The 27,415-nt window shown below is 40.4% G+C and overlaps 1 protein-coding gene across 5 annotated transcripts in view; it reads left to right on the plus strand.

The window, feature by feature from the left end:
- EDAR (ectodysplasin A receptor) overlaps nucleotides 1-27,415 on the plus strand; it is a 75,191-nt gene that overhangs the window by 41,397 nt on the left and 6,379 nt on the right. For 4 of the 5 annotated variants that reach the window (XM_068137442.1, XM_068137434.1, XM_068137420.1 and 1 more), the window contains exons 2-10: nucleotides 4,601-4,669; nucleotides 5,348-5,470; nucleotides 6,573-6,754; nucleotides 12,139-12,224; nucleotides 24,022-24,108; nucleotides 25,141-25,269; nucleotides 25,358-25,432; nucleotides 25,734-25,806; nucleotides 26,502-26,661. In XM_068137442.1, coding sequence (XP_067993543.1) covers nucleotides 4,619-4,669; nucleotides 5,348-5,470; nucleotides 6,573-6,754; nucleotides 12,139-12,224; nucleotides 24,022-24,108; nucleotides 25,141-25,269; nucleotides 25,358-25,432; nucleotides 25,734-25,806; nucleotides 26,502-26,661 — 966 coding nt within the window. In that variant the 5' untranslated portion in view covers nucleotides 4,601-4,618. The remainder of the gene's footprint in view (nucleotides 1-4,600; nucleotides 4,670-5,347; nucleotides 5,471-6,572; nucleotides 6,755-12,138; nucleotides 12,225-24,021; nucleotides 24,109-25,140; nucleotides 25,270-25,357; nucleotides 25,433-25,733; nucleotides 25,807-26,501; nucleotides 26,662-27,415) is intronic. The other variant, XM_068137425.1, reaches the window with a different exon arrangement.

Raw genomic sequence — 27,415 nt, forward strand, 5'->3', positions numbered from 1 at the left:
CACTAAGTTTGATTGTCCCCACATCCTCAGTGTGTGCTGCTCCCATTAACAAATTATAGAATCCTCTATGTCCCCTCTTGTCAATGCAGGTCCCACTATAAGAAATCTTGCTTCTGTGCCTGAGCAATGAATTCTTTTTCTGACAGGGTTGCCAGATCACAGAGGAAATAAAAGTTTTATGTGTAGCTTGAGCTGCTCTCCCTTCCTTTTGATGTTTCAGGTAAAAGGAAGGAGGTTGTTGTATCGTTTTAACACTTTTTACATCTCTCTCTGAGGTAATTCTAAAGGTGTATTTGCAAGGTCAAAGAAATAAAAAACAGATATGGGAACTGCAGTTCATGTTGTCCTACTAATGTAATATTGTTCTGTGCAATAGTTTTTCAGAACAATACAAACTGTAACCAAGGCTACAAAATGGTTTTCTTCATCATCTCTGTTTTCATTTCCTTATGGTTCTCTAAGTTTAATCTCTCCCCGAGTGTGTGCTGCTATTGTTGTCATTCAGCAATGGGCTTAGGGAACCCTCTTTCCTCCTGAAAGAAAAACTCAGACTACATCTTTTTTTCTTCTTTTTTTTCTACAAGACTGGAATCAGACTGAACTTCATTGCTGAACTCAGAAACCTGTGGTACCCTGCAGTGAGCATTGTATGTTTATCTCTGTTAAGTAGGATTTGCTGGAAGCGTTGGGAGCATGCAGAGATTACTTGCTGAGCTAATGAAAAAAAAAAATAATATAATAATCTGTGGAAAAGGCAGTTCACAAAATTCCTTTTATAAACCCTGGGATCCTGGGGCAAGCACTGAGTTTGTTGGTGGTACCTATGAAATACAGACTACCTGCTCACTTCTATTTATGTGAAAGCAATTTGTCTCACATTCTGCTCTTCTTAGTAGTTGAGATGTTGGATGTCAATTCATGATCGATACCAATTTGCCAGCTACTCAGGAAATGCATTCATAAACTCAGACCTGCTTAACCAAACTGCTTCTTAAAAAAACCCAGAAGACAAATGCATATAGAAATATCAAATCAGTGAAGATGTCTGAGACAGTGGTTGTGCCTTTCCCTCTTGCAAAGTAAAGCTTTGTGCCCTTGAAGTGTATCTATGACAGTTATGAAACCTCTCTACAACATTAAGAAACACATACTTCTATACTTCAATACACGTTTTCCTTCTGTTTCCAACATTAATTTTGAAAATCATAAAGTCTGTGATAGGAAATTATCTTTTGCATTGTGTTATTTTCATCCTGTGGCTTCAGTAATTAACAGCTGTGGTCATCCAGTGAAAGCTGTGGCCTTTAACTTAGACCACCAGCTGTTGTAACCTCATTGTTTGCACATTTGCTACATTGACTCCATTTACTTATGGGTACTGTAAATATCATTGCAGTGCATCCTCCTCCTCTGAGTAAGTTATCAAAAGCTGATTACTGTGATTGATGCTTTTTCTCCTTTGGACAGCATGAATTAAGTGTTTTCTGCCTGGGGATTTATTTATTTGTTTATTTATTCATTTACTTGCTTCTTCCTGTTCTTGGTAAGAAACCACAAAGACTATATACAAAGAAAGACCTTCACCTGGGAGGAGAAGTATTTGAGTATTAGCGTCCCAGGCATATCTTTTCCTATTCCCTCAGGCCAAATTTGTGCCTCACAGTCTACAGGAGAGAAGATGAGACAGGGAGTCTCTAGCATTTCTTGCTGCATTTGCCTCCAGGAAAATAGTCTTGCTTTTCCTGTCATCTTACATGTATATTCTTAACTGTTATTAAAGAATATTCCCCAAAAGGCAAATATGACTGTAATTAGCAACTCCCTCTAGTCATGATGAGGCTTGCTGCATGTTGCACACCTGACTCACAAAGACATAAGTCTGTGTTTTACACCTTCTCTCCAGAGAGACACCCACGTGGCCTAAACAAAAATACGAATCAGGAACTGCAGAGGGCTCAGCAGGTGAGCTGCCAGAGATCCCAAACTGCTTAGAAGTGATTGCATGGTCTCAGTAAAAGTACATTTCCAGCTCCATCCTGCTCCCTGTTGCATGTCATCCCACAGGAAAGAGTAATTTCCTTTAGCCAAAGCACAGCCGAATATGAAGAAAGGGTGCAGCATTTGTTAATTCCTTAGGAACTAATTGCTTTTAATGAATGGAACCATAATAACTGGTCGCTCTTCTTCCTGCTCCTTGACAGAAGCTGGCTAACTGTCCAAGCTTCACATGTCTTCACAGATATCAGCCAGAGACAAAATGCATCTTAGTACCAGAAGATCTGTTGTTATGTGGATGGGCTTAAAGTGTGGCAGATAAGAATTATGCAGGTATAAATTAACATGCCTGAAAACTGGCAGCAAGTTCAAAAGCAGCCTGGCATATCTTGGTAGATACCTTCAGGTATCATTTCAGCTGAGGAGTTACCTACAGACCTACTGCCAGAAACCTCTTCCCTACTCCTGCTGCATCTGCCATCCCTACTCCTGTACTATAAAATTCAAATGAACATTTTTAACTCCAAAGTAAAAACAAAACAAAACTAACAGAAAATAACACCAAGTTTATGCCAGTATATGGCATTAGACTTGAATGGGCAGAAGAGTTATTGCATTTAACATTTTGGTTATCAAGTTTGGGAGGAAAAATCTCCCCTGGAATTCTGATGTGGTCATACTCAGCACTTTGAACTGGCTTTTTTCCAGTTAAAAAAGCATTTCCCATATGCTTGACTTATTGCTGATAATGCAGGGGGGGGAAATGTGTTTACGCACAAACCATACCCCCACACACATATTTATACTGAGACAGAAAAACACTTTCTGTCTGTGTGTATAACTTGACATTTTCAACATTTTCTGTAAATAAATGCCAAATGGATGGAGAAGATTGTTTTATACATTAATGGGCTCTACTTCATTTCCATTTTCAAAATCTGGCTATGATTGCATACAAGTACCTCAAACAGCAAACATCTGGGTGTCTTGAAAGCAACTGAAGAATGTTTTTACTGTAAGACATATTCTTACTGTGAAGTTACACATTCGAGCTTTACTAGTGGAATCTGGGTCCTGAGCAGCCTCAGATCTGATTTACAATAAATGCAATGATTTTGCTGTATCAGTGGGGACACAGTCTTCAAATAATGTTCATATTTAAAGCCAAACAAGCTTTTTTTGTAATTAAAGTTCAGTTTAACAGGCATATGCATTATGTCCTTGGAACTCTTCCAAGTAACTGCACTGTCACAGTCTAAGCCTTTGTCCAGCTTACAGGCTTGAAAATTTATACAATGGCATGACTATTTTTCAGCTCTTACCACCAGATTTAGGAAAAAATTTCCCTGAATCTCTTTTGTTTCTAGGTTTCAAAGTGCAGTTTCCTGCAGAAATTAATACATTCATAATTCAGGTTGTCCACCCACCCAGTTACCTGTCTCAGCTAGCCCTGTTGCTGGAAGGAACATATAAAGCAAGTTCGCAGCTTGATGCTGCAGTGATAATAATCTTTGCTTAATCTACTTAGAGTTTAAAAATGTAAATGTTAGCAGCTATCTCAAATACTAGAGCACTGCTCTCATGTAGGTTGTGTGCTTGAATGTGGCACAAAGCATTGATTGTACTCGGAGACTAAAAGTCTTGCAGTGTCTGAGACCTGGAAAATTTGAAGAGTAGTTTACATCTGCTAGGACACAAGTGTTGCAATTGTGTCTTAAATATTTGCAATTTGAAGCTGTAAATTCCCTAGGGTATATTATGGACTGTAACAATACCATTAAATACATTGTATCATGTTAACAAAACAATTTGTGCCTACTTTTCCTGTTTCTTTTTTTCTCTTAGAAAGAAGTTCAGTATACGGATATGTAACATTAGCTCTTATTCAAAATTATTCATTTGAATGAAATAAATTAGCACATGTTTATAGCAGAGGTTGCAGCTTTTCTTTTCCCCTATCATTGTAATAGCTTTTCAAACATAACAGTTGGCTTCTTCCTTGGGTTTAACCTCTTAAATCTGCACTGTTCTTATCAAGAACAGCCAATGGTTCCTACAGAAGGCAGCTCTGAGTTTTCGCTATGGATCTGCAGGAGTCAGCAAGGAAGGTGCAACCCTGGCATGATGACTGCCCACAGTGCTTGCCAGTGGTTTGCTCCCTTGGCTCTGCCTGCACCATTCAGATCATTCCTAGACAAAGCTAATCTAGTGGGATCAAGCACTAAGTGATGTGGACACAAGCCAGGCTACTGACTCCCCAGCCTTCTTCCATTTAGCAACTGAAGCACATCCCTTGATTCTTCCATGGGAGGATTTCTCAGCAATCCAAGTGATGGGGCTTAAACCTGGTTTCTCACGTTTATAAACATTGCAAGGCTGTGTTACCTCATGCCATCAGTCTTCTCCAAGGAAAGAGGTGTGCAGTGAGGATGTGTGGCGTGTGTGTGTGAGTGCACATGCGCATCTCACTTTCTCTTTGTTCAGGCCTCTGGGCATCGCTCCCATGTAACCTTTGTCCTGCTTATGCACCCCTCTGTTCTTATTTTGGCAACATGAACAAATATTTACTCATATTCATAGACAATCACCCATTCTATCTTTTCAGGTAAAACATCAAGAAAGCATGGCTCACCTGGGTGAACGTAAATGGACTCACGTGTTCCCTTTTCTGGTGGTAGGTATTTACATGCCCACAGGTCTTTCCAGCCTGCAAAGATAACTGCATTCTGCTTGGATCTTTGCAAATGGCTGTGATTTATCATGACATAGCTACAAGTGACTTAGGAACTGAACACTGATGAAGCGATTGGTTTCTAATCAATAAAACACCTGGGCTCATGCTGATTAAATTGAGGTTCCCAGGGAGGAGGAGAATGACTCAGGATGAAGCAGAGGCAGAAAGTGCTGGAAAAGCCAATTAGCCTGGATGTCACATGAAGCACAGTATGATCATATTTGAGGCCTGAGGCAGCACATTGTCTTGGGTTGTTATAATTGTCCCTCACAGTCACATTTATGAGGATTTATTAGAGCGAGGAGAAGTGAAGGTGCAAACTCAGACATTTGCTGCTCAGGAGGAAACAAAAATTAATAGGTCAGGAATCACAGCCTTCAGTATTTTGAGAAATAGCTGTGCCAAAAAGCACAAACATCAGTGCTCTGAAAAAGTCTTAGAAGGACCAGGTTGCCTATGTATTGTCATCACTTCTCTTTCTGAGTGTTAGGAGTGTTTACAATGTTTTGCAATGTTTCCCCCACTGCTTTCTGAGCCACAGCATCTGGGCAAGGGGAGGGAGTGAAGCATGGTGGACAAAGGCAGTGGAAGTGACTCTGGAATGCTCTCTGGTGACAGGTCTCCCTGGTGTACTCTGTCAGTGCTGAATACTCCAACTGTGGCGAGAATGAATACTACAACCAGACCACAGGCATGTGCCATGACTGCCCCAAGTGCGAGCCAGGCGAAGAGCCTTACATGGTAATTTCAGCTTCTTCTGCTGGTAGGGGGACACACATCAAGCACCAAATGCAAAAAAACAAGTGTTTACATGACTGTAATGTATAGGTTGGAGAGAAAATGGGGAAGGACAGATGCTTAAGCAGGAGTGCTCACACATGAAGAGGTGTTGTGAGAACAAGGCACTCCACACGTGCATACTGGTACAACGCATCCCAGGAGCAACCTGTTGAAAATGGTACTGTAACAGTTGTAAGGTGAAAGTTTCACCCATAGGCTCTGCCAGTGCATTCTCAACTCAATAGTTATTTTAAATATGATGCTACCATTCCAGCATGGTGTCATAAATTGGTTACCATAAATTGGTTAGTCTGGCATGCTCACTGGCCCCCTGCACGGAGAGTTTAATTTTGCTCTCCCACTAAGATATTTTGGCATTAGAGAAACTTGGATGCTTCTGCAACATTTTAAATTATGGTTCCTAAGTAAGTATTTTATTTACAACAGATAATTGTTGCTTATTAAAAAAAAAATAAATTACTGAAATCCTGTTTGGTTTTAATGGGATAAACATCCTATTGCAAGAATTTCACACAGTTGGTAGTCCTGAACAAGTTTGTTTGAATAATAACCAGTTTGGTTTAGTTTTATTTAATCTAAACATAATGTTCAGCTGGGACATGTGAGTTCAGAGGTTACAAAATCTCATCCTGCCTTTTGTAATGGTCCTTCTGGCCTCTCTAAGCATGAAAGCCAGATCACTGATATCCCTGCCATAGCTCTGTTTCCCGTGTAACCTTCTCTACTCTTCAATTTTCCATTCACTTTCTGTCTGAGCAGTAGTTGAAATTCACTTCTATGGTTTGCTGGAATATGGTATAAATATCTATGAGGAACCGCTTTCAAGGAGCACAATGCTCTCCAGGACACAGCATGCTACATCCTTATATCCCTCTATAGCCTTTTTAGGAGACAGTCCTTTTTGAGGGGCCAAATGACAGGCTTCTTTCCCTTGGTATAACATTGTGCTACACAGCCAACTGCCCAAGATAAAAACAGTCCCTTTTGCTAGAAGCCAGTGTGCAGCACAAGCCTTCCTTTCACTGACTTTGTGTTGTTGCAGACATGTGGATACGGCACCAAAGATGAGGACTATGGCTGCATTCCTTGTCCTTCAGAGAAATTTTCCAGAGGAGGTTACCAGATATGCAGGCGGCACAAAGACTGCGAGGGTTTTTTCCGAGCTACAGTCATGACACCTGGAGATCAGGAGAATGATGCAGAGTGTGGCCCTTGTCTCCCAGGGTAAAGATTTAACCATAGACCTTTGTTCTACCCAAGGCACTGCAAAATACCTTTTTTTAATGTCAAAACCTCTGACAGCCTCTCTTCATGTTCTAGCTGACTGTAGATACAATACTGTTGGCTTATGCTGTTTAATCTCTGCTAGAAGAATACATTCAAGTGTTTCAAAAGCACCACTGACTTTAGTAAATCAGATTATGTCATTAATCTTACTGATATTACACTGGAGAAACAACTGTTTGGAACAACTAGAAAAGTTGAAACTTCTCTTCTTGCTAGAAGTGGAAAGGGAACAGATCATGTATCCAAGCACAGGGGTGCAGTGCCATTTTAGATGGTCTCAGAAATTCAAATTGGCCCCCAGCTGCAGATCCAGAGAGCCACCTTTGAACTTCTACATCCTACTAACAAGGTCCATGAAGACACCATCGGTACCCTATAGAGTAGATGTTGGCACTCTAGGGTATTTAGGAACTGGCTGCTTTGTCAGTAGTAGAGGTCTTTAGCTAACATAGCTATTAGGTGTGATTTACCAACACATTTTTTAGTCTCTCAGGCTCCTTTCTAGTCAACAGAAACAGGTCTAAAGAGCTGCTAATGTGGTGTGCATACTGCTGTTCAGACTTAAAACAAGTTCCAGGGGTGGCTGAAGGGGCTTAAAATGAATGCCGTGAATTCTGTCTTTTTAATGGTGTCTTATACTCAGTATAATTCCAATAGTAATGATGACAAAGCAATTGTTACATAGAGTGTGTTGGCAATATCTTCTTGACTGTATTACCTTAGAAAGTCTGCAAACCCAAGCACACAGTTGCTTTCTCAACCTTTTGTGTTTTTTTTTAAGGTGAGTAAATACTCTGAAACACAACCTCACCTTACATACATTTTCAGTTTCGGCCAGTATGCCTCTTTGGTTGAGAGAGTAAGTCCTACTGACATTTGGCTTTTCTGTGGTTTGCAGACACTGTACAACCTACACTACAAAAGAGGCCCTGCTAAAGAGGCCCTGCAAGCTTCCAGGTTTATTATGTCAGTGAGTCTGTGTGAAATGTTCACAGTTTACAAATAAAAAGAAGGACTTGTCTAGATGCCAGCTGAACAGACTGATGATGTGATTTGAACTGAGTTCCCTCTTGACTTCCCCTCCTATATCATAAAGAGCAGGAAAGTTAAATAGTGGCAACAGTTGCTCTTTTGCAATTTTTGTCAGGACTAATGAGGTCACACAGGTGGGAACAGAGTACTAGCTGAAAATAATAAGCTTGCACAGCTGGTGCTTGGGGAGCAATCTCAAAACAGCATGTTTGCACAGGTGTAACCTGGAGCAGAAACTGGCCTGCCTGAGTCTGGCAGTGTGCCACTCTGTGTGTGACTCTCAGGCCCCCAGATAGTTTGACAAAGCCAACAGCTAAGGAGAAACACCTTCTTACTCTGAACTTGAAGAGGTGAAATTCTCAAGATAAATTAAATATGTGCTAAAACAAGCTGTGAAGCTGCCTTGAGTTCTTATGCAGCTTAAAGAGACCTCAGAGATTGCTCCTGTGTGGTGGTGGTGAAAATACAGAGGCCTTGCGTCAGAGCAGTGAGCTGGTGAGCAGCAGCAACTGACCAGCCACCTTCCTCATTGTACCTAGTGACACAGGGACAGCCAGGCACCTAGGTAAGTGCCAGCTGGCTGAATGCTCCCTTGCCTGGGCAGTAAACCTCAAAGAGGCCACGAGTCAATGAGAGGGAAAAATCAAAATTTCCATTTTCAGAAATATGCTTCCATAGTATCATGCAAACCTTCCCAAGGTAACAGCCCACATGCTGCCATCTATATTTAGGGGCATCTCATCCACTTGCAATTTTTCACCAGCTCAGTAAGGAAGCCAGAGGAAAAGATGAACACATGATGCATTCTGATCAAGGATTTTTAGACAAAACACCACTCAACTGGCAGCCTCTTCCCCATGGTTACAAATGCCTTCCTCTATTGTTTATACACTATTGGTGATAATCAGTTTTAGGAAAGAAGAAAAACTTTGGTATAAGAGCATGGGTTATCACAGAATCACAGAATGTTAGGAGTTGGAAGGGACCTTGAAAGATCATCCAGTCCAATCCCCCCTGTCAGAGCAGGATCACCTATACCCAATCACACAGGAACTCATCCAGGCAGGTCTTGAATATTTCCAGAGAGGGAGACTCCACAGTCTCCCTAGGCAGCCTGTTGCAGTGTTCCATCACCCCCACAGTGATAAATTTTTCCTCAGGTTTTCATGGAACTTCCTATGCCTCAATTTCCACGCATTGCACCTTGTCCTGTCATTGGGCATCACTGAGAAGAGCCTGGCTCCATCTTCTTGGCACTCACCCTTTACATATTTATAAACACTAATGAGGTCACTCCTCAGTCTCCTCTTCTCCCAGCTATAAAGCCCCAGCTCCCTCAGCCTCTCCTTGTAAGGAAGATGTTCCACTCCCTTAATCATTTTGTGGCTCTGTGCTGGAGTCTTTCCAGCAGTTCCCTGTCCTTCTTGAACTGAGGGACCCAGAACTAGACACAATATTCCAGATGAGGCCTCACAAGGGCAGAGTAGATGGGGAGGTAGAAGTTCTAGAACTTTTCTTGATCTACTAACCACACCCCTTCTATGACACCCCAGAATGGCATTGACCTTCTTGGCCACAAGAGCACATTGCTGGCTCATGGTCAACATTCCATCTCCAGGTCTTTTTCCCTTTCACTGCTCTCCAGCAGCTCAGTCCCCAACCCATGCTGGTACATGGGGTGGTTGTTTCCCAGCAAGCATCTACACTTGCCCTTGCTGAATTTCATTAAATTTCTCACTGCCTAACTCTCCACCCTGTCCACGTCTTGCTGAATGGCAGCACAACCTTCTGTTGTATCAGCCACTCCACCCAGTTTTGTGTCATCAGAAAACTTGCTGACAGTGCACTTTGTGCCCTCATCCAGGCCATAGGTGAATATATTGAACAGCAGTGGTTGCAGTACTGACCCCTGAGGGACTCAGTAGACACAGGCCCAACTAGACTCCATCCCACTGACCACAACTCTCCAACTTCTTCCATTTAACCAGTTCTCAATCCACTTCACTACTTGATCATCCAGACCACACTGCCTCAGCTTAGTTGCAAGGATGCAGTGGGTGACAGTGTCAAATGCTTTACTGAAATCAAGATAAACCACATCCACTGCTCTATCATCATCTATCCACCTGGTTATGTCCTCATAAAAGGCTATCAGGTTGGTCAAACACAACTTCCACTATCCACTGCTTCTTTGTGTTCAGGTTCCCTTCCACGTAAAATAGGAATAGTACTCTCTGTCATGCACACAACAGGGACTCATGACTGTGAGTAGAGAAACATTTAAAGGCGTGGCTCCAAAGCTCAAAACCAAAGTTCAGCTGCCAGTGAACTTGGGAGGTACCTAGAACTATCCTTCTTGACACTGCAGGCTTCATCTGCTGCTCCTGTTTAGAAGATCTTCCATCACGGTAAATAGGACAGGTTAAGAAGGATGAAACTGCAAAGAAATAATTTTATTTTTAAATGTAAGCAGAGATGCCTCCACTGCAGACACTTCTCCTTTTCATGTGTTTGTTCATGGTTAGAGCAAACGTGGATTCAGTGCTCTCCTCTGAGGTGTTTTAAGGAAGGAATAGCATTTTGACTGGTTTTCAGTCTAGCCTTTACTCTTGGATTTGGCTTGTAGCACTTAAAAATTTGAGGCTGCAGGTGTTAAGGAAAGACAAAGAATGAGTCTCATAGTGAAAATTCATTATTTCATTACTGGGCCATGATCAGGTATTTCCAGCATTGCCTTTAATATTTGGTGCACTGCAGAGTAGCCATAAATACAGATCTGTTGCCAGTGCTTTGTATGAGTCAATCATTCATGTTTTCAGCTGCAGAGCTTCTGACTCATGTGGATGAACTCAGTTGCTTGCCATGAACATCATCTTCAGTTTTCTTTGCATGTCCTCCACCACTCTGCAATGTGGCAAAACCCAACAAATATTCAACAGCTTGATTGAATTAATTGTCAGAAGAGTTGTTTGTCTTTCCAAAACCACTGCAGCTTTTAGACTGTGCATTCTAACTGTCTTGTCTTTTCTTAAAAGGTTATATATGTATCTTTGCACTGCCACTCTTTTGCCTTGGTTTTTTTTTTTGGCAGTCATACTATCTGCTTCACAATCTAATGTGAATATAAGACCTGTAAGAGAGGAAGAATGTAGTTTTGCCCCTGAGAGAAGGGTAGACTGGCAGAGTGGGAACAAGAGACATTTGAAGGGATGGGTGCCAGCAATTCTTTTAAAACCACTAAGAAAGAAAGGAGGAACCATGTTCAGTTTACCTGCTTTCTGAAGTACCACCAGCCCGTGTTCCCATCACTCATCTCTGCACACTCATTTCCTGGACCTCTATCCATTATTTCTAGGCATTCATTAATGACCAGCTGATTTTGATGGGCAGTTTTAGCCAGTAATTTGTGACAGTGCATACATTTTCCACAACAGAAAAGCCTAGTGCACATGCATAGGCAGGTACCTAAGAGCAGAAAACAGATTTCCCTTTGTGTAAAGTGTTTATTATGTTAAATACAGATTATGAATTTCTTAATTTCATCAATAACATCTAGTGATTCACAAGTGATTTGTAAAGACATATCCATAACATTGACTCTGTTATGATTTTGATGCAATTTACTCGATAGGTTGCCTGTGGATCCAGTTCTTGCATAACCAATTACCTCATGTCAACACTAACTTTATTAGCAGCCCAGAACTTCCAATAAGGAAAAACTTTCCTTTGTGCTGTAATTCCATTATCAGGGACTAACTATACACCAAGAAACTAATGAAAGAAGAAAACCTGTGAAACCTAATCTGGCTTTCCCTGGCAGAGTAGTGCTTTTATATTCTGATTTGGCTTGGTTTGGTTTTAACGTTGAGGAGATTATTCTTGTTTGTGAAAAAATTAGCCAACCGTATCCAACTGGTAGTCTTGCTTGAAAGATTACTGCTTCAAAAAATAGCATTCCCTTATTCTGAATAAAACCTATTTCAGGGCATGCTGTAAACTGCAGCTTGAGCTCAGCAAGAATAATGTTGTTTTAGGCAATGATACTACTGCTTGTCATGTAGGCTTGATGGTTGATTAACTGCATTTTAGGAGAGGAAGAAGAGAAACACTGCTTCCATTCACAGTTAAAAAGGGAAAAAAAAAAAAAAAAGAACAATCTTTGCATCAAATTGCTTGTAAGAGAGCTTTTCTAAATGATTTTATCTCGGTATAATTGGTTGCTGCTGAACCATACTCAGTCATAGCATATTAATTCACACTGTTTTGCCTCATCTTGCCCTTCATTTCAGTTACTACATGCTGGAAAACAGACCTCGCAACATATACGGGATGGTGTGTTACTCGTGCCTGTTGGCGCCTCCTAACACCAAAGAATGTAAGTGCTCTGGGGGTTCTGTGCTTTTCATCTGGCTTTGACTTGCCGTCATCTGGAAGCTCAATACAAAGTTTTCCAGTGGTTATTATTACATTCAAAAAATAACTCCATCTTTGGCAAAGCAATTTCTGCTTCCAACTAGCCTTGCCAACAGGACTAAAATCTGAACATCCGGGGAGAGATTGTTGATTTTAGAACCTGCTGGTGTTCAATTGTGCTCTGGTTTTCAACGGTTAAGAAGCAATTGTATGATTCCATGATATGCTATACAGGACTTATTATGGTTACTTAACCAGTGGTTAGAGGAAGTCATAAATCTGTGTTTAAAAACCTCATCTTCAGTTCAGCTATGAAACGTGGGACACTGTAGATCCTAGTGAAAGTATGTGACAGCTTTTCACATCCTTTGGTTTCAAACTGATACATGGGCTGATGTTTGCATGTGATTGTCAGTACTGATAAGAGAGGTAATTCTGTAGATTTCATTGACAAAAGGAGCTGCTAATGAAGGGCGCGGGGAGGAGGGCGGGAGGGGGAAGTATGTGTGTGTGACACACTAACGGTACCTGTTTGTTTGCATTTGTGTGCAATGGATAGGTACCTCTTCCTGCAGTGGAGAGAAGGGACAGCCAGGCACTATAATGTAAAGGCAACACCCTAGAATGCATACTTCTCCTTGAGGAAGCGTGGGGGGGGGGTGTGGGGGGGGGGGGTGGGGGGGGTGTGGAGAGGAAAGGAAAGGAAAGGAAAGGAAAGGAAAGGAAAGGAAAGGAAAGGAAAGGAAAGGAAAGGAAAGGAAAGGAAAGGAAAGGAAAGGAAAGGAAAGGAAAGGAAAGGAAAGGAAAGGAAAGGAAAGGAAAGGAAAGGAAAGGAAAGGAAAGGAAAGGAAAGGAAAGGAAAGGAAAGGAAAGGAAAGGAAAGGAAAGGAAAGGAAAGGAAAGGAAAGGAAAGGAAAGGAAAGGAAAGGAAAGGAAAGGAAAGGAAAGGAAAGGAAAGGAAAGGAAAGGAAAGGAAAGGAAAGGAAAGGAAAGGAAAGGAAAGGAAAGGAAAGGAAAGGAAAGGAAAGGAAAGGAAAGGAAAGGAAAGGAAAGGAGAAATTAATTCACAATCCTTCTCAGAAAATCTGGAGCAGATCAGGAGAAAAATCACTGAAAAACCCAAAACAAAACAATCAAGCAAACAAAAGCCAACACAAAACCAAGCCCAAACAACCACAACAACAAAACAACACACACAAAATAATCAGTCCCACAGAGAAACCTAATATACCTAAAACTGAAATTCTGTTTCTCTTCTATTATTTTGAAAGTCTGTGTCATGATAAATAATTGATATTTTTTGCTTGATTGATCTGAAAGCAGAGGTTGATATGAAAGTAATGAGATTATTTGTGTATATAAAGAGTAATTAGTTCAGATGCTGCTGAACTCTGCATCATTTGTGCTCTGTGAGGATGTCATGAACACCTACCACCTTTCCAAAAGTTATAGGGCTCAGTTAAGCCAGGGGAAAATTATCACCTCACAGAGCTCCTGATGAGGAATAACAACCTGGGAGGAAGCATATTCTTGAACTGTCTGAATGCAAAGTGGTGAATCAGCAGTACAGTCCCTTGCCTTGCTTAGATGCAGAAACCCACGTGGTCCTGCAGTGTTCCTGAGAAAGCAGGAGTGGGAAAGAGCAGGGTGAATGTGATTTCAGTGAGATAGTTCTGTGCTAGGAAATGAGGTAAATGTAAGGTGTTAGGAGAGGTGGAGAAGTAAGTGAAAACATAAGGGTAGGAGTCTCAGTGGGAGTTATGGATATATGGAAGGAGGATGCAGACATACTTTCTCCTGCATGTGAGTGCAGGCTAGCTGCCTGGCTGGTGAGAATACAACTATGCCTGCTGCTAGCCCACAGCCAGAAATTAATCCCTTCCTCAGTTCTGATGGTCTGCCTCAAACACATGCTGAAATGGGGTTTTAATATTAACAAACATGTTGTAGTTTACTGATTTGGCAAGGAACTACCAGAAGATCTTAGAGCTATTATTCCTTTTATAGGATATCTGGCAGACATGAAACACAATGTACTCAGTTCTGTAAGTAAGGAAAGTACAAATTCCACAACTGATTAACCACATTCAATTTTTTGCTTGGCAGACAGAAGAATAAATACATATTATGTTTGAAAGGAATTTAGGCAGGTACATAAACCAACAAATTGACTGGGTACTAACACAGGAGAAAGCATTAGTCCTAGAAAGAGTAAAAATTACAATTTGAATCAAATCTATGAAATCAGCCATATGATTACAGGTTGTGCTGGGTTGAGGCAGCCCCCTTCCCCACCCCTGGCAACAATAAACACTCAGACAAACGGATTGCAAAAGTGATGGAAAGTTTAAATAGAAAGCAGTGAACATTTACAGAAAAGCAAAAGCACAGTGACAAAGAAAAATCCCCAAACAGACCCAGAGAGATCCCATCCCTACCTGAGGGTACACCCGAGATCCCCAGGGCTCCTTCTTCCCCCTCCCACTGCTAGGCTAGTCTCAGCTGGCCAGATCTGAGACTGCCCATCCCCCCGTGGCCTTGGGCCTAGCCAGGCCCAAAGCCAGGAGACATCTCCCCCAGTTACCGGCTGACGGAGGAGGAAGAAAAGAGCAGGTGCTAGACTCCGCACTGCATCTCATAGTGGTGCAAAGGATTGTGGTAGGAAATACTACATAATTTCCTGTGTCCACCCCTGGGCTGGATTTCTGGACACAGGAAGTAAACACTGCAGGGGGGCACCCAGCTCAAACTGTAACACAGGTGTTCAAAAAGTAGGAAAGCTTCTTAAAATCAAAATACCTCAAATCACTAAGTTCAGGCAGTTTGGGTAATGATGTCTAAACCTCTAGACCCTATTTGGAATGGCAGTTCCCTAATTCAAAGGTAACCATTTGTACTCCAGAAACCAGAAAACCAGCCTTGCTGCAGGAACTTCTTGAAAAGCTTGTTGTTATGCTAGCAGGAAGCATAGCATTAGCAAATGATCTCTATCACACATTTCACTGTCATCAAATTATACCAGTGTAAAGAAAAGGTAACCAGTTCAGTGTTGGACAACCACATAATTTTTTGAGGTTTGCATGTTCAAAATTCATCAAAGTCCTGTGCTTTGAGCACACCTTAACACGAGCACACAGCTTCTGTTATGTGAAGGATAATATCAGCTCAATGGAAGGAATGGTTCTTCCATGCAGAACATCCTTCTGTTTAACAATTAGCTATTGTGGTGGAGAACCCAGAATGATAACTCCAAGTGGTCCAAGTGGAATCTTCTGTTCCTTTCTTAATACTTCAAAATAGCATTGAACAATGTTCAGGAGACAACCTCTTACTGAAGTGGAGACTCTGCCCTAGAGCTCCTTTTCTTTCAAACACTCCTGCGTAAAGCACACTTCTGGAGAAAGGTGACCTAATGAACAATGGCAAATTACTTAAAACCAGGAAACTATAGCTGATGAACTCTGGCTCTGCACTTCCAGACAGAAAAATGAAGGCAGATAAATCCCATTTCACACCTTTAGCATGTCTGAAACAGGGTTGGAGGACAGCAGCGCCCCCCTTAGGTGGAAAAATATCCTGTTGGTGAAGTGCCTGGCCTGTGTGCCACAGAGGGCCAGAGGGAGAATGATGTGAGGTGCGTGTGCTGCTGCATGGAAACCTGCTCAGAGAATTTGCCTGATGATACATTTTATCTGGCAGAAAAGTATTTGGGTTTGATCAAAGGGCAAACAAATAACTTTCAACTCTAAGAACCTGCTGTGCAACTTTCATCTCCTACACATTCCGTAAACCTTGAAATGGATGGAGAAAGGAGATGAACACCCTGTGTCTCAGCAACTGAAAATATGAGTGTAGAAAGCATTGAAAGTGAGGAAGAAATTCCCTGAAGGGTCTGTGTCAGCTACTGGTTTTGTTTTTGTTTTTGTTTTTGGTGGTTTGTTGGGTGTTTTTCTTTCTGCCTCTCAAGGGACTTGAAACATAAATAGCACAAAATAGGTTGGAAGAGGAGGAGAGTGAGATGTTTACAGAATACAGAATACAGAATTAACCAGGTTGGGGAAGACCTTCGGAAGACCTTCGAGATCATCAAGTCCAACCTATCGCCCAACACCGTCTAATCATTTCACAGAGGTCAGCACTTTAATTGAGGCAAATGTATGGAGAGGTTGTGGTGTTTAAACTCTTTGGACTGAAAGACGGGAGCAATGCTGTTCAGCAGCCTGGGAGGAATAGCAGGCTTCATCTCAGATGACAAGCAATAGGCGCCTATGGAGAAGGGGCTGTCCGTATGTGAGCATAAGGATATGTGCTGCTGTAGCAGGGAAGATTTTTCTTACTGGGAAAAGGATAAACATCACCATAAAGACTGCAATTTTGCACTATCTTGTGCACTGTGAAATAACTATGGAAGTCTTCTGGGCTCTCAACATGCAGCTCCCTCAAGTCTACTGCACCTCAAGACTGGTCTCCTAAACCCAGAGAAACACAATGTCAAGCCGTCAAAGAAGTGAAACCTTCAAGCCATGCCTGAAGCAGATCATGAGCCATTACTGCCCCTTGCTAACAGTAAACTGGCATACAGTACCTTTGTGATAAATTGCAGCTCTGCAAAAAGTAGGAGAGGCAGGTTTCCTATGCAAATCAAATAATGAGCACCAAACCACTTTAAGATGTGGTTAATGGTGCTGGATTTTCTGTCAACACCTCTGGATTTGGAATTACTACGTAGGGTGTTTTTATTGTTTTTGTGTTGGTAGTTTGTGTGGGGGTTTGTGGTTTTTTTCTTTTCTTTTATCCAGTGTAAAGTTGAATGCAAAAGATGGAAAACTTAAGCCTACCTGGAGCTTCTCTGATAGAGAAATTGCAGCTGCAATTCTCAGACAATTTCTGCTCCTCTCTCTCAACTTTTATATTTGCCATTACATTTAAAAAATGACAGAAGAAAACAAAATCAAATACTGACACAAAACCTTGAAGAACATTTACTCTGAAGTTGTTTTTAACACATTAACATCAACAACACAACTCCTTGTCCCACTCACAAATTTTTGAGCTAGAGAACTTTAGCAACTGACTGAGGTTTTTCCTTTTTTTCATCTGTATCTATTCATGCACAAAATACTGTCATTTCCTCTTACCTTTTTTTTCTGCTTGCATATTTTAAAAGCTGCAATAATTAATGTGTGTGTGCTTTTTTAAGTCTACACCTACTGCTGAGGCTTCAGGAATCTATTTAAAACAGCAAAACAACAAAGGAAAACAAGTAGCTATGTTTTTAATTACCAGAGAACAAATAGCATCTAGAAACATAGAAGATAGTTTTTATTGTTGTATCATTATAACTCAAAAAGCAACTGAACAGAGGAGATGGAACAATTGACTAACTGGATGGAAGCTTTTCATGACAAGTTGTAACTGGGAGGTCATTTCTCTACCCATGTCCTGAAGACCAAGAACTCATCCTCCTTCACTGAAGAGCTTAACACAAACAAACCTACTGCCAAAACCACTTGTATTAGTGAAAAACAATTATTTCAGATATTTTTATTTTAACTCTATTCTTTATAATATCACAGACTTTGTTTCCTTACCAGTTTTGTTCTTTTAGAGTATGATCAACAGGACATTTTGTTTTGTTTTGATTTTCCTTCTGTTTCACATTATGCTTACATTTGGATAGGCTTATTAGCTGCAGCTAACAAACTTTTCTTTGTGGGGTGGGGTTTTTTTATGCTGTTTTTGTTAGTTTGTTTGATCTTGGAACACTTCACATATGGAATGGGCAAAAAGTTGAAGGAACTGCTTTATTGTTCACTGGTGGTATGGTCTAAATCACAGCCCCTTAGGATTTGTCTGTATTAGGAAAGGAACCTAATCTTAGGACAAAACTGGCCAGCCTCAGCCATAAACTTTCAAAAGGAGGGATCTGAGAAGCAAATATGGAGTACGCTGTCTTTAACTGCTGAGAAAGTTTGGCCCAGGTATCACTCAGGCTGGCATCTGCTCCTATGCAGTTCTCCTGAAAGAAAACTCCAATGACTTTGACATTTCAGTTTGTCCTGGAGCTTCAGCTCCAGGAGAGGGAGCACCATCTGTCCATGGGAGATGTTGCAAGTTTCTTCAGCATTAGTCTGGCCAGGCTAACAAGCTGCAAAAATGCAGAGCTGCAGCTTTCCACTGCCTGTACAGGCTGGCTGTGAAGATGCCGGCAAAATCACAGAATCACAGAAACATTCAGGTTGGAAAAGACCCTCAGGAACACCAAGTCCAACCGATAACCCTACTCTACAAAGTTCACCCCTAAACCATAAATGGGACAGCAGCATCTTGCATGCCTGTTCTTTTCCTTCTGATGCCCTGAAATCATTGTAATAAGGTTTAAATGGCAAATATCCCCTTCATATTGCACAGAGAAAGAGATTATACTGAATTTTTGAGTATAGGCTTAGTTCTTGGAGCACGTGCCTATGACTAGTACTGTGCAGTGATTACAGCTTCAAGTGAATCCTAAACAGAATTCCAATAGATGCAAATTAATTGTCAGGCTAAGGCCACTTCACCACCCTGGCAAAATGAAAAGAGATAAATAATACAGTTAAAACCATTACAGAGAGCACAACAACATGAAATACTTCCTTCTATGTGTTTGAACAGCAGTGGTTGCTTACAGTGGCTATGACCAGATCAGGAATAGAAGTCTGAGGAAACTTTGCTAGCACCGTTTTTAGGAAGTTCAGCCTCAGGTGTTAGTTTACTTCATGCTTTTCTTGGTTTAATAGCTGCCTGTAGTATCTGCTTGTGTCGCTAGGAAGCATCAGAGCAACTTGTCTTACAGTGTGCTGTGTGTCCTACAGTGTGCTGTATATCCTCTGAAAATAAAAGACAGCAAAATAAATAGTAGCAAGACAGTCTTCCATTGTCTAAGGTCTGCTCTGTAATTAGTGATTTGTAATGTTTTGAGGACTGGTTTAAGTTTGATTACTGAAGTCATGTAGACATCTTGGAGAGGGTTTGGTTTTCACTGCTGCTTCAGCTTTCAAAGTGCACAGGGTTTCCATATGAAGTGTTGTTTCCTTAAGTTTGAAACCAAAGCTTTCATGTAAGTACTTGAATATATATTTACATCAATTTGAAAATTCTGATGTTGGCTTTCTGCATATTTAGGTCTTTATTTATTACTAGCTTTAGTTATAATCCAGTTTTCTATTATTTCATCAACCATTAACTGTCTATCTTTATTGAAATTCATCTCAATATAATTTAGTTTAAATTTCACATTCCAGGCTGCTATATATTTATTTTGTGTGTGTGCTTTAACTTACTTTGCTCCTGTAAAGCAGTCTCAATGATGGCAGTTGCAGCTTGGTTAGCTGTAGCAAGCATGCGTTGCTATTCATAAGTGGACCGTGGCTGTGAGAAAAGGGATGCACCAGAAGAAAACAAGCTGCACTCAGTGGCAAGATACATATATGCACAAATAATTTTCTTAAACACTTCTTATTTTAGGATCAGTCTGATAGTTTGTTGTATATACGCTTTGGGTGTTTATATAATATGTTATTAAATAAACTTAAAAGAAAAAAGCTGTTGCTGGCTGTGAGCAGCAGTCCTTTGCATGGACCAGTAAGCTGACGCCACCAGCGACATATGTCAGGAGCACATATGGTCTCATATTGCATCAGATTTTATTCCAACACTTACAAGGGGGCATGTTACTAAAATCTCCCTTCTCTGTGCTCTCCTCCTTTCACAAATCTAGTTGTTTTGTCACTTCTTACTGCAAGTCTGTCCCAAGATACGTGAACAACTGCAACAGTGCTGTTAGGTGAAGCAGACAGGTTCTTTGAAACAAAGAAAAGTAATGTTATTTCATTGCCCAGCATTTGTTCACTATGAGGGCGAAAGTCTGACAGCGTGGCAATTTAGGTTAAAGTTACCTTTTGAGGTAAAAAATCTGAATTACTCAAATGTGAATGCAAATTCAATTGTGCTTTTAAACAATCCTTTTTAAAATGAAACTATACTTAGACTCCAAGAAATCACATTTTTTTAATAAAAATATTTATAATGCAAAAGCTGACTAATCTTCAGCAATATACTTCTTTCCTAATGCCTGTATCACGTTCCTACAATATCATTTACAGGTCTCTAGGAATATAAAATACTCTTTTGCACAGCTATATTGCATCCATCAGTCTTTTTGTCTTAAAACAGAGCTGTTTCCATACGTTGTGCTGTAACACCTTAGGATGTCCCTGCCTGAGCTATATCTAAGTCTTTCTAGGTTATGTAAGTGGAACCAGAATTAATAATGTGGTTGGAATGCAAAATTGGATGTGCACAGGAACAACTGATATTGCAGTCATGGTGTAGTGCTGAACTGGCAAAAAGCAGCAGCTACAAGTTCTTTTTCTCTTTGCTCACACAAAGATGAGACAAACTGAAGTTCTGCAGAAGCTGGAGCATTTTGGGTTCCTTTTGTAGTGCAGGTGCACAAATTGGCACTTTCTTCTAAGCCACATCTAAAGAAACGTTCTTGGCTTGTAACGAATATGCCAAATTATTAAATTTGATAATAGGCTTAAAATATGCATAAGGACTAACTCACACCCAGGCATATGTAGAAGGCCATCATGTTTTAGCACCAACCTTGATTCTGCCATGAAAGGCACTACAGAACAAATGAGGTGGCCCCATTCCCATGCAGAGAAAATTCCACACGTAGGCTCTGGAGACGAAGCAGTTCTCTGCTGTGTGTAGGAGCAGCTCTTGTGTGTACATACATCTCTGTGCAAGGCGTGGGCAGCACATAGTATCCTGATGGATAGAGACGGGTGAAGAGTGACATCATGCTGAACAAAGAATGGATGACCTTCCTCCTTACCGTTCCTGTGCTACGTGCCACTGAGTGACTTACCACCTTGAAAGGCTCAACTTCCTTTCACAGATGGGTGGAAAACATGAGGTTAACAATGGGAAACAACTGAAAGATTGATTAGGCAGAAATACTTCAGTGACTACATATTCCAGATGTCGGAAATCAGAGAGACGAGAGTTTGATAAAGCTTGCTTATGGAGGAGACGAGCTGAAGCTTGTTAGATAAGCTCCACACAGACAAAGCAGCACAGTTTGCCTGTATTCACTGAAAGACAGTATAAGAAAAGCTATTGTTAACTTGTTGCAGCTTGCAAGGACTGCACAGAATTAGAATTGGCTGTAAGTTGATTTGCCAGGGGGATTGCAAGAATAGGCATTGAGCCTGGTGGCTGTGGACTTGAAGGAAGTGCTGGGCTACAACATTGGCCATTGACTAGATTTCTTCCATTGTCCAGCCATGATGAATAAATACAGAGGTTGGGATCAAGGATAGTTCACTTCAGTTTCATGAAGAATTGTCAAAAAATTAATAAATTACCTATCTTTAATCTCCACTACATGGAGATGGCATCTTCACCTACTGATGCCTAGATGGTCTACTATTGTATTGCAGTTTTGGGAGTTCATAACTAGTTATTCTTAAAAGAAAGTCTGCCACAGAGAAGGAACCAAAGGCAAGGCTGATGTAATGTGCCTATTATTAAATGAAAAGCATACATACATATATATATATATATAAAGCATGTAAATCAACAAATTAGTGTATTTTAAATGCTATTAAAACACTGCTTCAGCCTGAACAAAACCCTCAGTTACAATAAATTAATCCATTTTCTTCCAACAAATGAGGTCTGAAAGAAGTTTTACCATTGTTAAATAGCATTTCTTGTGAAACCACCTGCAAACAATCTTTTGTAGGCACTTAAAGTCTGTAATTCTCATTCACTACGTGCAGCCATGCTTCCTATTAGGTAATACTTTTTTATCTTTTTAGAAACCATTTCTCTTAATGTCTGTGCTCAATTTCCTGTCAGGTTTACCTGGTGGATTTAATTTCAAAGTAGTTTTCAGCTACTCTGGTTGCCAAAACAGCTTGTGGAGTTGTGTGCTATGTGCACCTTACAGATGACGGGAACAGTCTTTTGGCTTTAGATCTCCTACATTTAATTATCACTGGACATTTCCATAGACAGCTAATACAAAGTAGGAGGGATTGCATTGCTTTTCCAAGCCAAAAGATATTGTTGATAGTTGCTGCTTTTATTACCTGCTTACCAATTATATTAAAGTTTTGCTTGGGAGTGAGGAGAATGCTTTCTCCCAACTCTAACTTTTTTATGCTGTTTTGGAATTTTATGCCAACACCATCCTCCATGAAAGCATTCCCATCAACAGCCTTATTCCTAACAGTATTCAGTATTGTCTAGTATTGTCAAAATATGTTAATTTATTACTTGTTCTAATGCTTTGAAATCATGGTGTGTGGTACCATCGAGAAGATTAATAATAACTTTTAAACTTAACCATAGAATTCAGACATGGAAACCCTTATTGGACAATCTCATTCCTCTGACAGTGTGAAGCATTCCCACAAGTTCTTTATTTCACTGATTTGGTGGATTTGCTCCCTCCCCAGAATATAGATAGGGATTGACAGGGGGAATCGTAAGAAACATACTGTCCTGTTAGACTGCAGGACATTCTAATATTCCCTTTTATGATAGTACAGGCCCATGAAACATACAGGCATTCCACACTATTATCTGTCACCTTTTTTAGGTTTTCCTATGGGGTCTTGGGTGCTTGCATAAATCACAGTGATCCTGCTAGTGAAGGATGCTTGTGAGAAACACTAATCTGATGAATTTACTAGCTGGGACCTGGGACCTGTAGTTGCAAATAGTGGAGTGGAGGTTGTATATAGTTTAATTCATCACCTGGATCCTGGAAAAATTTCCACTACCCATGACAAAAGGGTGGCCAAGAGATCAAGAGAGGTGATTACGGCCCTTTATTCTGTCCCTTTATTCTGTTACTGTGTCCAGGTCTGGTGTCCTCAACACAAGAAGGACATGGACCTGATGGAGCAGGTCCAGAGGAGGGACACAAAAATCATCAGGTGGTTGGAACACCTCTCCTATGAGGACAGGCTGAGGGAGCTGAGGTGGTTCAGCCTGGAGAAGAGAAGACTCCAGGGAGACCTAATAGTGACCTTCTAGTATCTGCAGGGGGCCCACAAGAAAGCTGGAAAGACACTCTTTACAAAGGCCTGTAGAGGTAGCATGAGGGACAATGGTTTTAAATCAAAGATTTAAGATGAACATTAGGAGGAAGTTCTTTACCATGAGGGGAGTGGAACACTGGAACAGGTTGCACAGGGAGGTAATTGAGGTCCCATCCTTGGAGACAGGCAAGGTCAGGCTCAACAGGGTTCTGGGCAGCCTGATCTAATGGAGGATGTCCCTGCTTACTGCAGAGGGGTTGGACTAGATGAATTTTGGAGGTACCTCTCAACCCAAACCATTCTATGATTCTATGACAGATCTGTGACACAGAAATCCATGTATCACAGTTGGACATGTCTGTGTCTGAAGATGCTTGGATTTCTTCTATGTTTGTAACTGTTCAGGAGCACTGACTTATTCCACTCCCTGTAGATGCTATGCAAAAATGTGATCTTTGTACAATTCTCAATATGCCAGAATCATGTCTTTGGATTAGTAACACTTCAAAAAGCAACAATGGTTGCTTTTTTTAATGGTTCTTTGATAATGATTGGGAAATGCAATCAAAGCTAAGTCTCTGTTTACTGGAGTCAGCATATTCCTTTGACTAGATGAAGAAACCATGGAAGTTTATGGCATTTCTGCTTATATTGCAGGCACAGGGGCTACCTCTGGCATTTCATCCATTTTTCCAAGTACCTCTGGCACAAGCACTTTCTCTCCATACCAGCATGCTCATAAAGGTAAAAATGCATTCACATAGTTAATTTAGCAACCGTTTGTTTTGAAAATGGCATCAAAAAAAGTGCAATCAAGCTGAAAATATCTGTTGTGAACTTCATTGCCACTATTTCTGGGTTTCTAAAACCCTACTCAGTAAAGACAGCAATAAATTTAGCTCATTATTTGTAGATGTACAGAAATGAGACTACACCTCAGCAAGGCTTAGATTAGACTAGTGAAAATAATTTAAAGCACAAAATATGGCCAGTCTCTTACTGAGCTAACATAAACAGTTCTCCAGCATGATTATTAGGTTTTAAAGATACAGGAAGCTGAGATGACACAACAGCAATGATGCAGTTAATTAAGTACTGGTGATGCTGATCTTCCTATTATTGTCTAGAAATATGATTGCTGAGGATCATGTTTTCAGAAAAACTAAAGTTTTGATGAGTTTTAGCATGTCTGTCATTTTTCCACATCCTTTGGTGGCTTTTTAATTCTAGTCTTTCACATCCAAATTCTGCTTCCAAATACCTTTTTGCATACCTTATTTTGAATTCACCTGCTAGCCCTGCTGCATTTTAAGTCTGTCCTAGAAGAACAGTTCTTCCACATATGCATTGTGTTTTCCTTTTTGCTGCACAGCTTTTGAGGCAGCCATAGCTATCGACAGTCGTTGTAGCTCTCATCCCAGTTGTTTGCTGCTTCCCAGAATACTGTTAGGAAAGCTGCTATTCTAGATTACATATTGCTTCCTATATTGTTGCCAGATAATTGTCTACATCTTTACACCTGATTGTTAATTCTTAATGAATACTGTTAATTGGTTAGTCTGGCATAAGTGGCACAATTATGAAAAACTGTTAATTAGTTTGCCTTTGAGATGGGAACAGCAAGTTTTTCAATGCTTAATGAGTGAGTAAGATTCAGATCATCTAAATGAGCATGCAAAATGTAGGTGTAGAGCAGACCATAAACTGTTAACTCTTCTCTGAAACTCTGAGTTGCTTCTTTATGAAAATAATTGTTGTTGTTGTGGTTTATTCCAGCAGATCTTTCAGGACAAGGACATCTGGCTACAGCTCTTATAATTGCAATGTCTACTATCTTCATAATGGCTATTGCCATTGTTCTTATCATCATGTTTTACATTGTGAAAACAAAACCTTCTGCTCAAGGTAATTTTTCAGCACATGAGATTTTAGCTGCAAATAGTATTTTTAGAAAGCTTCTCAGAATAATCAGGTTTGTATTTTTATACTCTAGCCTGCTGCAAGAGCCACTCAGTAAAAAATGTTGAAGCTCAGGCTAACACACAAGAAGAGAAGAAAGAAGTGCAAGGTATAAATCACTTTAATGTTTTTTTCTGTCCAAGAAAACATTTGGTTTCAATACTCTTAATGTATTTCTCTTAGTTAAAATTTCTCCTTTGATTTGTATAAAATCCTTGTCAGTTTACTCATGAATTGTGTCTAATAATTTTTGTCCATCTAGAATGTCACTTAATCCTCCAATAGCAATTAAAAATGTAGCAGAGAGATCTATGTTTACAATAAGGCTGCCATCAGAAACAACTGTTGAAACAAAACACTGGTCTCAGAATTAATTGCCAATTTAAAGTTCTCTCTTTGTTGATCTGCAGATAACGTTGTGATATTCTCTGAAAAAGAAGAGTTTGAAAAACTTACAGCAGCTCCAGCTAAGGCTGTTAAAAGGTAGGTAAAAGGCAAGCATACTTCCAGTTTGACTGAAGTGGGACAGGCATATAGTCACCCAATCATCCTGGTACAGAAAAACACATGAAGAACAAGTTAGATGGATACACTGATAGTTTGCTGCAGCAGGAAAAGATTGGACACCTTAGTAGGCTCTTCCTCCTCCTGTTTCTAAGACAGGATTACAGACATTTCCCAAGGGAAACATGTGTCCTTCCCACTCTTTCTGTGATAAGTTCATTAGCTCTTGGGGATCCTCTTTTGAGAGGTCCATTTTTGGGATACATGTTGTTCTTGCATGCATACCCTTAGTAGGGCTCCCTGTCATTTTCATGTAGAAGGAATAAAAATCTCTCCTCAAGGCCTTAAGGAAATTCCTTGTCTGTAGCATTATCTGCATGGTACAGTATGATAGTTTTTCTCATTTTGTGTCTGCCTGGTGGCCAAGCCCGGCAGGATAACACAGATAAGGTGGGCTGAATACTGTCCTTAGTTAGAAAATCCATCTATAGAAGGATTCTTGCAACCTATGCATGCCTGTGCAACTTGGTGGGCATTTGCTGTGTTCTGGAGGAAAGGCATTTTAAAAAATGGAAGACATTTTTATTCCATTACTCTAGGATAGCAAAAAATGAGATGATTGAAGTCGACCCATAAGAGGCTTCAATAAGACAACCATATCTTTCCTCTTACAGTGAAAATGATGCATCTTCTGAGAATGAACGACTTCTAAGCCGTAGTATGGATAGTGATGAAGAAGCTGCAGTTGACAAGCAAGGGACTCCAGAGAGATGCTTGTTATCTTTAGTGCATTTGGCCAGAGATAAATCTTCTACAAGCAATAAATCATCTGGGGTAAGGCTATTTTGAGATGTAAAAATGGAAAGCATTTTTCTGTGTTGGGTTTTTGTAGGTTGTTGGTTGTTTTTATAAAGAGAACAATATACAAACTATCACCACCCCAATGCATTATAGTGCAGACGAAACTAATTTACTTCTTCAGACAAATCTATTACAGAATCTCCTTTGTATACTGAAACATATGCACACCTATACTGTTCAGGGCTCAAATTTCCTACAAGAGTAATAACTTTTCTCTTTTGAGTGTTATATTTTATAGTGTAAAGACAGAAAAAACTTTCAGGGTCAGGTTGGATTGGTCTGATGTAGTTGAAGATGTCTCTGCTCATTGCAGGTCAGTTGGATGAGATGGACCTTTAAAGATCCCTTCTAATCCAACCCATTCTATGATCTATGAAAAGAAAACAACAACAAAACACAATAGCACCCCTCTCCAATACAGCTAATGCTTATATAACTAACCCTCATGCTACATTTAACACAGAAAATTCAGAACAGGAAAATAGTGTAGCAGCACAGCTGGATTCATACAATAGCATTGTATCAGAGTGCCTTGACCCAGTCACATTGGTACGTCCATGGCACAGACTTTTCAATACTATCCAGTGCTGTGCTTGGGATTTGTGTGTAATTTTGAAGGACACACACATGCTTTGAAGGTTGCTCCCATGCTCTGAATATACTGCTTGTTTTGCTGTGGAAGGCCTTCACTTCTTCCTGCTGAGCATGTAGTACTCAGGACATTTTA

Source organism: Melanerpes formicivorus, unplaced genomic scaffold (genome assembly GCF_026170545.1).
Source record: "Melanerpes formicivorus ecotype bairdi unplaced genomic scaffold, bMelFor1.0.p_v2 SCAF_1, whole genome shotgun sequence".
In the NCBI taxonomy this organism is placed as follows: domain Eukaryota; kingdom Metazoa; phylum Chordata; class Aves; order Piciformes; family Picidae; genus Melanerpes; species Melanerpes formicivorus.